This window comes from Patagioenas fasciata, chromosome 3 (assembly GCF_037038585.1).
Source record: "Patagioenas fasciata isolate bPatFas1 chromosome 3, bPatFas1.hap1, whole genome shotgun sequence".
NCBI lineage: Eukaryota > Metazoa > Chordata > Aves > Columbiformes > Columbidae > Patagioenas > Patagioenas fasciata.
The window spans coordinates 9,796,888-9,810,288 of NC_092522.1; the positions used below are offsets into that span (position 1 = coordinate 9,796,888).

At 37.2% G+C, this 13,401-nt stretch overlaps 1 protein-coding gene across 3 annotated transcripts in view; it reads right to left on the bottom strand.

Moving 5' to 3' along the window:
• The window catches only part of AFTPH (aftiphilin), a 47,070-nt gene that overhangs the window by 11,224 nt on the left and 22,445 nt on the right, over positions 1–13,401 (bottom strand). For 2 of the 3 annotated variants that reach the window (XM_065834281.2, XM_065834279.2), the window contains exons 3-7: positions 11,232–11,383; positions 10,582–10,708; positions 10,222–10,278; positions 7,862–7,984; positions 1,637–1,697 (exon numbers count right to left, since the gene is read on the bottom strand). In XM_065834281.2, coding sequence (XP_065690353.1) covers positions 1,637–1,697; positions 7,862–7,984; positions 10,222–10,278; positions 10,582–10,708; positions 11,232–11,383 — 520 coding nt within the window. The remainder of the gene's footprint in view (positions 1–1,636; positions 1,698–7,861; positions 7,985–10,221; positions 10,279–10,581; positions 10,709–11,231; positions 11,384–13,401) is intronic. The other variant, XR_010651115.2, reaches the window with a different exon arrangement.

The window sequence follows — 13,401 nt, forward strand, 5'->3', positions numbered from 1 at the left end:
TTGAAATTCAGTGACCGTGTTGGTAGGCAGCCATATAGAAGGTAAGCCAAGGGAGGGGTTTATGTGTAAAAAGGGGTAAGACACACACTTGAACATGCAAGTTATAATTAGTACTCAGTACGCAATTTAAAAATCGACATGAAAACAATGCTTACAGTATTAGTTTGTACCTTCTAAAATGTTAACAACTTAATTCAGTGCACATTTCCTCATGTACAATGCAGCAAGGAAATCAACACTAGTAAATTTAAAATAGATATATTTATTTCAATCTAAAAATGAAAGAGAACCAGCACGACCCAGAGAGAAAGACGTCATCAGTTAAAGGGAAACAATATATAGGTCAATATAGGTAGAATATCGCAGGTTTTTTCTCCCCTCACTGAAATTGAAAGCAATTCTTTCCATCAGGAAAACTTAGCAGATTCCCAAATACCAAAGTACAAAACAAAATAAAAATTTAAAGTTTTGTTCAGCAACTTTAAGCTATTAATTATAATTATCCTAAAGCAATGTGAACGTAGGGTATCAAATGCCACTCTTATATCCAGTTCCTCACTGGTAAATTATACTGTTCCCCTTTAGGACTAAAACAGAAATCAAACCAAGATACATTTTAAAGAAGTTGTTTTTTTAAAAAGAAAGCATGATGATTGACTGAAGTAATAAGACACCAGACAACAGCAAAAGGGTCCATCCAGGCTTTCCTTCAGCACCATGATATTTCTATCAAGACTCTAAACATCCCACTTGTTCTGAAACAACACCATGAGGCAACACCAGTGCAGTACGAGGTGTGGTTTATTTTAGCCTGCTTTGGAATGACTTGTATGTTATGAATTAATTGCTGTTAGCAGGCTCCTTGTAAAGGTATCAGTTTCCTTACAGGTTTCTAGTCTGTCAATCAAACAAGTTTTCAAAACTTGCTTTATTTCCTTTGCATGCACTTACATTTCTGAGACTGGAGGCGACGGTACAACTCACTTTGCTATTAAAATAGACGTAAGTGAAGAGTCTTTTATGTGAGAACTATATACATTCACAGATACAAATAAGTGTGTAGCTACCTCTAATATTTAGTTATAATTAGCTCTTGAGTGTAAGCAAAAGTGATAACAGATGACGTTTCTGAAATATAAAATTATCTGTAAATCTGAAAACTTTCAGCTCAAGAAGTGTATCTTTTGCAAACTGTTTGTGGTTAAAATATTGTGCTTTGAAGTAGCCACTATACACAAGTTTGGCATTCAAAGGATGGCTAAAGAGATAGTTCATTGGTGAAAAATAATTAAGTAAAACTTGTAAATCTAAAATGCTCATTGGTTCAGTTTCATTATAATCTGCAGTTATGTATATAACGAAGTGTTAATATTGCCACTGTGTCATTAGCATGTGGCAGGAATCTAAAATACGTAACTTAGTATTTTTCAGACTACATAATACTTCATGTAGGGGCACAGTTAATCAGAAAGAAAGCCTGAATTTCCAAAGTTAGGAGTAAGAAATAAATATTATATATATTTATATATGTGTGTGTATATTTAAAAAAAAATAAATCAGCAGATAGATGTTTGTCTGAACTTTGTAGGTTTCTTATCTCTAGCTCTGGTGCTAGAGGCTCTACGGAGAGACGTACCATCTAAAGGGTTAGTAAGGCCACTGCTACTCCAGTCAAACTGGACAGGTGGTAGAGATTCCTAGAGTTGAAAAGTCAGAAATCAGATTTCATAGTCAGTTCAGGTTACAACAATGCAAAGCAGTTCAAACAACAGATTCTTTAGTGTCTAAATATTAAAAAGACAACTAAACAGGCAAGCCTCAACTTTTGCAAGGCGTGTATTTTTATAATATGCACTAAAGATTCAAAGCAGATTTGTTCTACCACAGGAAATCTCATTAAATTCTGTACAGTACAGATTAGGTAACTTCTAACTCAAACAGGATTTGCAAATTAACTAAAACATATGAATTGAATAAAATACCTTAAGGGATAGTTGAAAGTTAAATTACTACTACTTCCATGGAAGACGAGGCATTTTGCATAAAAAGTTATGTATACACAATTATAGGGCAAATTTAGAATAAGGTTATCAATGAAAATTGTCTGCACACCCACACTTTGTCCTGAATATACATAAAATCAGTCATTTACCATCAAATAGACCATGATTCTTTTGTTTTGTTTTGCTTCTAAGAGACATAATCCCTAAGTGTGAGGGACCAACTATCAACACCATCTCCACTCCACCCCCTTTCAAACTTTAACATCTTTCATCCTTTAACAACTAACTCATTCCAATATATAAACAAACCATTGGTAACAATGTTTGAACAAGATGAGCATGTAAACTTCCACTCCTGGGAGCCCATCCTTGCCTTTTTATTTCCTCTTATTAAGTTTTTTGCACACACACAGGTAAACCAAGCAAGCAGCAGGGACCATGCTTTACAGGGAAAGTGTGTTCAAGGTGCAGTGTTAACTTGCAAGTGCTGTCCTCCTGTATTCTCAGGACATAAACTGATGGGACAGTATCAAAATGACTGAAATTAGTTGATCTTTCTACTTCTGCGCATTACAGTTCTGCTCCCTCCCCAGTGAAGTCAACTGTCAAGAAGTACTGGGAAAGGATGTATCCTCAACCTCTAACAGAACAATCACACTTAAGGAAGAAAAGCATTGGAAGTTCCCTGCAACATTATTCAAATTTCATCACTAGTGGTCAAGGTTGAAGTGGCTGAGATATACATTCTCTTTGTTTTCTTAGGAAGTCAGGCTTTATTTTTTTTCCTACTTTTAAGACTTTCAGCTATCCAACACTGAAAAAATATGCAGGTTCACAAACCAAGGCTGTAGCAACCTGAGCTAGCTTTGTACAATTAAGCTAACTGTAAACGGGCTTTTGCTAGGTGATAGATGTTTAGAGAAAGAAAAATGAAGGGAGCTGGACATTTCCGTATTTATTTACAGTAAAAGCCTTGCTTAGAAAAATCTTTCCTACCTAATGACTTGGAAATATTTCCAGTACTGAGCACAGCTAGAACAGTAATCACTCCATGGAGCTTAAGTAGCTGGTGCTATGATTTTCACTTTGCTTTGGTAACGGAATTACTAGCATTGAAATGATTTGCATGGAAACAATGTCAGCAGTGTGGAAGCTACACCTGATGAAGTAATGACCACTATTATCAGTAGCTTGTTTACAGTTTGTCACATCCAAAATACATTAAGATTAAAAGGGCTTTGCACAAAAAACAAAACAAAAATAAGCAGGCAAGTATGATAATTTAGTAGCTTTCTGCCCTGAGGAAAACGAACCCAAATTGAAGCAAAGTAACTTCCTACCAACTTTTACTTATTGAGGAAAACACCCACTACATTTTGTGTCAAAAGACTGAGTCAGAACTCATGAGTGTGACAGAATTGCATAGAAAAGGAGGTACCAATGACTGGCTAAGCTTTTCCCTTTAAGGATGACTTCGATTCTCAAATTTGCCAAGGATGTGATGAATTCTTCCTAAAATGGGGATGGAAAAAAACCTCTGTCTCCAAATCAGTAAGGGTGTACTAAGTGTAGCAGTCTGCTCTGTGGGATGAGGCCATTCTGCTGGCTTCAACTACTTGCAAAAAAGGCGGGGGGCAAGTGAAGCGGGCCCCATCTATACAGAATGCTGGCAAGCCCTGGTCTATACAACAGCAAACAAAGTGAGAGAGCAGAGGCAAAAAACAATTAAACAGGAAAAGTTCTCAGTTTTTAGTGAGCTCAGCTTTAAGAAAAGTAGCTATACTGGGACACCTTAACACAGCATTGAAATGTCAAACAGTGGGAAAATGCCCTGCAAATTGTTTTGTCTTGCAGACATTGCAAGGTTGCTAGACTCCTCTGTTTATGACCAGTATTTTAATAACATGCTTGAAAGGAAAAGTGCCCAATCTAGAAGGATATTGAGAATCAGGGCAAACTGTTCTCACTCCTCCATCTTAGATTACAGGACGTGGTAAAGAAATGAAAAAAAGTATACTTGGCTGTCAGAGTACTACTCTGAACGTTAAGGAAGTGAGAAAGAGGAAACTAAAATGCCTGCTGGCTTTACTGCATCATATTTCACTTTGATAAAAGCGAGAGATGTTTTCACACAGTAATTTTAGAACGGTACTATGTAAGAACTTTTATAATCCAAGGGAGCAAAAATATAAATGTTTGTTTCTGTGCCAAGAATTACCTGTGACCCTCCCCGCCCCCCGCCCTGGCAGCATGTAGTCTTTTGCTGTCTTAAAGCTGGGGGGAAGATAGAAGGGCTTGTAATACAAATATAATAACAATATTTAGATAGATCCCACAAACGAGCATCACAAACAATTCAATAAAAGATTTACATGAAAGTAATTAATACATTTCATTCTCTATATTCATTGGCAAAATCACAACAGTTTTGAAAGTTATTTTTCTTAGACATCACTTTTAAACGCATGTCACATCTGATAGAAAAGCAAGTTCTGTAATATCTCTTACCTGCAAACCTTTCTCTCTTACTCTGTCAAAGCTACATATATTCTTGGATCTTCCTCATATGTATAACTGGAGAACAGTTCCATGATGGAGCCTTTGGCTGGTGGCCAATAATATGGTAGTTTGCATCTGTCATTGTTAGAAGTCCTGATGGTCCCTTATGTAATTAAAAGTGTTTTAAAGACTGTCACCCCATGGGGTTTAATTCAGGTTCAGTTCCTAATGGCCAGCAAGTGTAAGATACATATTCTACTACAATCTGATCTCTAATTCAGTGGCTTACATGAAGGCAGATGTGGTGTAATAGGTACCCACAGAAAAGAATTACTAGTAATTTTCTCCTAAAAAGGTCTGGGTCACTACAGATTTCTATTCCAATATAAAACTTACTAAGCAAAACTAGGCTGGCAAGAAATTCTGAAGTTATCCAGTATGCTGGGACACACCTGCTGATAGGTTCTACCAAAGAAACAGTCTCAAACTGAGAGAAGAGGATGCTTTGGAGCAATATCAAAGAGCAGAAATATCTAGAGAACTTTAAAAAAAAAAAACAAACTTACGAAAAGAAGGTAAATAAACTTTATGACTATGGTAGCCAGAGAACAGTATCAAATCCAGAGAAAGCAGTCAACATTAACTCCAGAGAGCAACCTTTTCAACAAGCAGTGGAATATATTTAAATCATACTGCTTAAGGCTTGGCTGTGGTGTAGAACCCCACTGTAGCAGATGCTGTAAAACAGAAGAGAAGGGCACCTATCTCAGGTTTCACAATCACAGGTTGCCTATTTGAGCTGCCATTCTCTCTTACACCTGACGTGCCTTGATAGAGCCTTTTACTCCAGACCTGCAAAGTCTTTGAGACACTGTGCTTAGAGGCAACAATATCTGGGGATTATTTCCTATTTGGTTTACTGCTTTACAGGTATGAGTACAAAGGAATAGAGAAATAAACCCTGTGACTGTTGAGATAAACAACAGATCAAAGAAGAATTTAGACTCTACCTTCAAATATAGAACAGAACGAGTCTACAAAAGTCATCTTTATACAACAAACTAATGTGGTAGATCCGTCAGTAACTTAACTTGCTTGAGAGGAGAAATCATAGTTTCAAAAACCTTGTCCTTTCACAGCTTAACTAACCCAGTGAGATCCTTTGCACAGAATGAGGCCAAAATGTACAGAGTTAATCTAATAACTAGGAAAAAATATGGGGGCTCACTTGCTGCTTTTCTCCATACTCTAATGCTATTTTGAATCCCTGAATGCTTTCCTCAGTCTACAACAAAAAAAACCAAACTTGTGGCATTACTGTGTTTCTACAAATGTTCTTCTGACTCCAGCTTTCGCATCAGAGTCTTTCTTCCAATGTCTTATTCCCTTAGCAGAGAGTCCTACACATGTAGGCACATACAACTGATCTGTATACAAGTCCCATCAGTGTCAGCCTTTCAAAGGAGAATCTTGTCTTTTCCTTAAGCAAAGCATAGGAATCTACTAACCACTCTCCTTCCAAGAAGAAAGTTAATATTCTGAAGTTTCTGAATATAGGAATGACTCATCATCATCATGATCTGAAAATGGAGGAATTTAGAAGTTTTAAATAAACAATTACACATGAATTGGGTAAGCTTAAATACACCTAAATTGTTGCACCTAAATGACCTATGTTTAGAAGTTCTGAGGTCCACTAAAACTGCCTGTGTTTCTACCGCATATTTACCAATGTTTACAGCACAGTTCCTAATGAAATGTCTACCAAAGTTTGGGCACATGATCCTAATACTACTACAATCTGGAATATTCCTAAGAGGTAGTCAGCACAATGGGAATGAAGCTGGATTTTCCCAAAAGCAAAAAGAAGCCACTAAACATTAACAGGAGATGAAACCAAGAAAGAAACAAGGTCTTTGAGGTGGAGAGCTGATCGTTCATGCCCTGAAACTTTCTGAATGTCACTTAACTGTTGCTTCTTAGCATTCTTAATGGTTAGAGCTCTAACTTGTGTCTTCCCAAAAAGCTTATTTTAATATTCATCTTTCTGACCTCAGGTCAGCAGTGCAGACAGACAGTATAGTTGCTTCTCGTATGTATTAATGGACAACTACTGAACTGAGATGGTCTTGTCAGAACAAGTTATGGGACAAGATTACCAAAGTGTGACAAGTAATGGGAAATTCTGCTGCAGGAGTACCCAAAAGTACAAATTCATAATTAGAGAGGGAAAAAAAAAATACATATATATACTTTGATAGGGAGAGGTTCTTATTTTCAGCACTCAGCATTACGGCTGCAAAGCAACTGAGCACATGTCAGAGATGCTGCTACTTGAGGCCCTTACAGCTCTGTAGACTATGTTAAGTGCATGGTTTCATTTACGTAAAAAAGGCAACTTTGAAGGCTGCAGAAAACCAGTGAAATTTTCCTATTTTGTTCATATATATAAATTCCACAACTGATCTGTTCAGCTCAGACTAGTTACAATAATTATTACTGTTACCTTTTCTAATACTCAGTTTGGCTGCTCAGTTCCACAACAGCATTTGTGAGAAGCAGCATATGAAGCATCATCAAACATCTGTATTACTATATAAAAAACCCCTCGGTTCTGAGCCCACTTGACATACTGTTATTCTAAAACAAAGAAAGACTTCTCCTCTGGTGCAAGCACACCAGAGCTCTGCACTATGTCAAAGAGTGCAAGGAAATGACTATAGCCAGAAGTACCTAGGGTTAAGATTAGGTGTAGCACAAAGATAATTAATTTTGGAATGCATTCAATCAGAAGACACAAGCATAGCAGGTAAATAAAGATGTTGGGCAGGTTAAACAAGACCTGCAATAAGGGACACAGTTGACTCTCTGAATGTGTGCCGAGTACCGCTGTAGCGACACCAAAAATTAAATGTCTCTGCATAACCCATTAGCTTCTTGACAACCACACATATTGCAACATACATGGCATTAAGTGGTTTTCTAATATCATAGTATCAAAACAACAAAGCTCCAAAAAAAAGCAAAGATGAAGAACCTTAGCTAGAGGAAGGACAAGTCTAAAATTACATCTAAAATTAGTGGAAGTAACTGTCCGCTGTCTTTTAAAGCAAATTGCTGTGTAACAGCAGATATCATCAGGACTTAAATGCTGGCCACCAACTGCTCCAGTCTTATTGTAGGGACTCCTTTCCAGTCACACATGAAAAGCAGATCCAAGAGCAGGACTTCAATGTGACACAAGGTGACTTTGAACAGACCATGTAGACGTATTAAGATATGAAAAAAGTGGCAACGCATCCCATTGTTTCCCTTATTCTTTCTTTTCCTCTCCTCCCCCTTCTCTCTCTATTTTTTACCTGGAACTGATCAGATGTACATGTGTTCATCTCTGGTGATACAGGAGGTGTCTGCCCTATTGAAGCTATTTTTTCTGCTGCAGATATTGGTTTCAAAGGTTCCTTGGTAGGCTCTAACATGCCCTAAATAAAGAAATATTTTTTAAAAAATTATTAAAACCCCCGCCCACATGTGGACACAGACACACACTTATATATGTTCCAAGAACTACAGATGCAAAAGTAGAAAATACACTACTAGGTAGTACTTCCCTACATCAGAGTCTTGGGAATAACCATCTACCCCTGTGAGGGGGGCAGAAAGAGATGGGGCAGGGGAGAGAATCATCATGGTTCCTTAGGCCTAAGAAACATTTTAGAGCCCGTAACAGGAACTCAAGTGCTTAGCTGGAGCCTGTTTACAACTTTCAGTAATGTAATTTAAGCTGGAGGAAACAGTTACTTGATAAGGTGACGACTTCTCCTACCAATTGTGTATAAACTATTCCTGAAATATCAAATGGCCCCATCAGAAAGGCACAAGTGCCTTCATTTTATTTCAACAATTAGGCAATTCAGAAGAAATGAGTCAAATTATCGGTTTGCAGAATGACAGCAAGGACAATAATTATTGACATAGAAATAAATGCATTAAAAAGCATTAAAAAAATACTTAAAACACATTTTCAATTTTAAACAAACTGTTCAAAGCTAAACAGCTCTATGAAAAACATCTGAAGACTCTGGTGTTCCTGAATAAAATTGAGGCTGAGAAAGAGATCTATAGAAAGACCATAGTTTGCACTGGGACATGCAAACCACCTCAGAAAAATAAGGTATGAGAAAAGAAACCCCCAACTAAAACCATTTGATTTGCAACTAGTATGTTTTAAAATAATTTCAGGAAGCCAGCCACCAAGATCAGCTGTCCCACAAATGTTCCTACACCATGCTTGGGGAACTTAGAATTTAACCACCAGATGAATCAATTACTTTGGACAGTGGAGAAACACATGAAGCAGTGTGGCAACAGAAAGCAGCAAGCCACTTTACTCTCACCATCATCTCTAACCAGCTTGTTGCGTGCACAAGTATATAAAAAAATTAAGAGATAATTAATCAGCAACAACAATCTGTTGCAAAAAATAACTGCACGTGTTGAGTACCAACATAGTCTTGCTCACAAATACATTACAGGAAGAAAACAGCAATTTCTATGAGATGTTTTATCCTCTGTATGAGAATACAAGTGCATGAGCTGACCTTTGACGCATCAGAAAACAACAGCTCTAGAAAGTGATTGTAGAAGTCACTCTACAAAATTAACCTACAGATCACATTTGTTTAAGACGTACCAAAGAAAACTGTAATCCTTTTATTTTCCATTTGTGAATGACCATAAAAAATTGTATGTGTGTTTGTATGCATATATATACACACATACGTTTCCAGAAAATCTGAAATGACGCACAGGATTTACAGAATATTGGCTTAAGTGAAAACAGTTGATCTTATTGCACTAGGTTACTTGAGTTTCCTTCAATCTACAGAAATCTAAATTATGCTTGTTATTTTTATTTAATGCTTTGGGCAACACAACAATACTGGCTATGCAATGCTTTTTGTATGCATAAATAGCCTAATATACAAATGTGAGTCCTTTATTAATACGCCAATAACACTGCGAAGCATTACTATGCATCTCTCTTGACCTCGGGATATCGAGATGCAATCAAGTAATTAACGGTCTGTCAGAGAAACAGTTGCACAAAGAGGAATGCTCGAGAGAGCTGAGAGAACTTCCTACACAGGTTTCACGGAATACCGTAACTATCTTGCAGTTCTTAACCTTCCTTCGAAGCATCTGGTCTTAGTGGCAGGGCTTCCCTGATGGCAGGTGTGGATGCGAATCGATGTTTTGATTAATTGCAATGTTCCTTTGTAATATTTGACAACCACTGAATGATCTAGTTTCTTGTGTCAAGTTTTAGTTGACATTTTTATGCCCATACCCTGTATTTAATAGCTAAAATTCAACAAGAACTTTTTATTGCTGCATACACATTACTTCAGTCACTTTATCCCTTTTTTTTTAGGAAATGCCTCCAGCTAAGCTTAGACTATCTAGCCCACCTTATTAGACAAATAGCTTGCTTTATGAAATGAGTGAATGAATAGTTTCTTCACTTAAAGCATCTGCTTGCACACACACTGAAAACTCTGCATTTGATGAGTCTTTTCCAGCATTTCTACTGATGCTTAAGCTGTAACTGTACTTACAAAAATATCTTGCAGCATACTTGGTGCTTAATGTGATTTAATATCTTTCATTATATAATGTTGTTGGAAATATAACAAAAAGTAACACTAAAAAAGCTTACCAGTCCAGCAGCATACATGGGTACTATAACAGGTTGTTTCTTGTTGCCTGTAAAGAGCTGATAAAACAACAACAAAAATTTACTTAAGTGTTTCCGTGTCAGTGATGATAATACTTTCCCAATATTTTATAACTTGTATAAGATTAATAACAGAGAATAAACACTATGTTAAAAATAATACAATGGTTAAAAACTAAAGCAACTTTTAATATTAATAGGACTTATAAAAAGTTGTCAGATGGTCTGCCATGAAAAGCCATATTCAGGACAGTTACACAATTAAGAGACAAACAGTCACAAAAGAAGACTTCCACCTGACAGCTCCACCATTTAGAAAGCAAGTTTTACTGAGAGACTCACAATATTTCTTGTGTCGATTCCCAAGGAGCACAAAAGCTTTTTGTTGCTGTGGGAGCCACCCCACTGGTATCTCAGTCCATATGCATCATGGACATCCTGCAGCTCTGTCCAGACGTCCATCAGTTCCCTATACAGCCCGTCACAAATCAAGTTATCAAGTGGAGTAACAGCTTAGCACCCTTGAATATTTATTCTAGGTTTTTTTTTTTGTGACTTATTATAAATTCAAATTAAACTTACGCCCAAGCACAATACCCAGGGGAACATAGTGTTCTGAGAACAATTATAGTTCAGACTTATTGGGAAATGATGTCCACAGCAGATAGGACAAGGCCTACTTAAACTTCATAATCACATGAATAAATATAGCAATTTTTATCAAGTGTAACTAATAAGACATATTTTAATTAACTTCAAGACATCACTTAAAAGAAGATGATAGGCTGCTGACTAAGTCGATATGCTAAGTGAAATACTCCTGGCATATGTTGTCACTGAAAACAAGCATTCTGCTAGATAGCTAATTTTTACTCAATAGTTTTTCAAAACGCTTGACGCAAACAACTAATTTTGAATTTCTGCTATATGCTTTAAGTTCCCAAAGACACGTTTCTACTTCAAATTAAATTGGTTGCATTGTGGCTTCTTACCTGCTATCTGCCAAGGTGGCCTCAGTTGTCATCTGCTTTTCACCTGCTTCCAACAAATGATTCAACGAACTTATTTCTTCTTCAATTTCAAGAACAGGCATGGAAGGAAAACAGACTTCAAATATTCGTTCCAGACGACTTAGCAACGTTGTCTGTATCAAAGAGCGAATACCTATGTCAAGTTTTGTTAACTTATTAAAAAAAAAGTAGTCCAAAATTATAAAAATATGTTAAGATGGAAAATAATAGGTGGCTGATACAAAGTTTCACTTACCACAAAATACATAGTTGTCAAAGGATCACAAGACCTTTTCTAAGCACCAAGTCCAAGCTGCTAGTTACTGAGAAACAGTAAAGATCTTGTCCTCTGCAGAGTGAGTTCTTACAGAAGAATTCACAACAGTTCTTACCAGAGTCACTCTTTGTTATAAACTAGCAGAAAATATGTGCAGTAAGTATTAAGCTATATTTATTTAAGTGTTGAAGTCTCCAAATTTACACATCCTAAAGGTTTTATTGAACACTTTTTCAGCAAGCTTGGTATTCAACAATATAATTTCACATAATGATGATGCACTTCAACCCAAACTTGAGACATAACATTGATTCAGAAGACAGTTTCACTCATAAGATATACACAGTTAAAGGTCTCACAAAACTCAGCCTGATGTGCAACACGCTCATGGTGTGATAACAACTTCAAAAATGGTAAGCAAAAACTATTTAGAGTCCAAAGACTGCACACTTCCTAAGAAGCTGTTAGTAACAATGACTCAGATGTAGGAAAAATATAATCCCCCAGCTTCATTTGCTGCAGTTCACGTGATAATCAGGTATAATGCAGAAGAGTCAAGGCTAAGGCATTTAAATATGTCGTCAAAAAAAAATTCATAAGATTTGCTTTGTACTTCTCCAGACAAAACAAAACCCAAAAAAGCCAAAAGAAAGAAGAAATATTAAATGCCTCGATATCTTCCCCCAAACCAATTTGTATGTTTTTACACATTAGAGATTGCTTTTTTAAATAGAAGAATTACTTTCCTCCAAGCAATTCCCCCTTCCTCCCATTCATGATTCAGACACTTGATGCTGAATGCTGTGATCCTTCAGGGGTCAAGAAACAACCTTGGGAATGCTTCTATCCTAGCCAAATAAATTAAAGAACAACAAGAACACTAAACTTTAATTTCAGCTGCACAAGAAGCCAGCCAGATAGCAGCATGGTTTGCGTAACCACAACTTTATCAATGTTACTCTCGTCTGACCTTTTTTCTGCTGCCTTACATAATAATACAAACTCACACCAAGTGTGCAGAAATGCAAATACTCAGAAGTTTTGCAGGAAGGCTACAGATCTACGTTCCATGGTTCTGAGAGGCTAGGTAGGGTGTTCTGCCTGTTAAAAGTAGTTGCGACCATGTCTTGATGTCACCATTATTTTAGCGACCCTCGAGAGAAGGGTAACTTCAGCTTCTTAGAAAGGCAGACAGTGTTCTTAAGTTTCATAACACAGTGTCCTGGTTTTGTTAAAAACAAGTTTCTCTTTTAGCGAATTTTTGCCTGTCAGCTAAAGCCTTCATATTACCTGCATTTTCCTGGAGAACCCGACACATGTTTTGGTTAAACCTAGCAATGGAATGCAAACTCATTGATAAGCACGGATGGACATCTCATGAGAGGGGGAACGAGAAACTGGTGATCGAGAGACTGACCAACGGTGTATAACATTCCATTCACGTGAATACTTCATATAAAAGTGGGAGATCACGAGGATCTCGGCCCTTTTGCCCTCTTTCCCTTTTTTCCTCATGGCTGACATTAGGAGAGGACCTTGCTGGTCATCCCTGCGAACTGAGGCCTGGTGACAGACTGAATCCAGCTCCGGTTGGCTACAGAGTCTAATCCACGACTTTGGGTGCTGGCTCTGCAGTTGCTGAGACTTACAAGATTGGTTTTGTATATTTTGTATTATTTTCTCTATTCTTATCAGTAGCGTTAGTAAAACATCTTTAACTTTTCCAACTCTCTTCTCTCTGTCCTTCTTTCCCTCCCGATCGCCTGTCCTGAGTGTGAAGGGGGGAGAGGGAGGGGCAAAAGGGGGAAGTTGGGGGGAGAGGAGGTTAACAATACATCTGCCAGGGTTTGATTGTCACCCCGCAATCTTAACCCT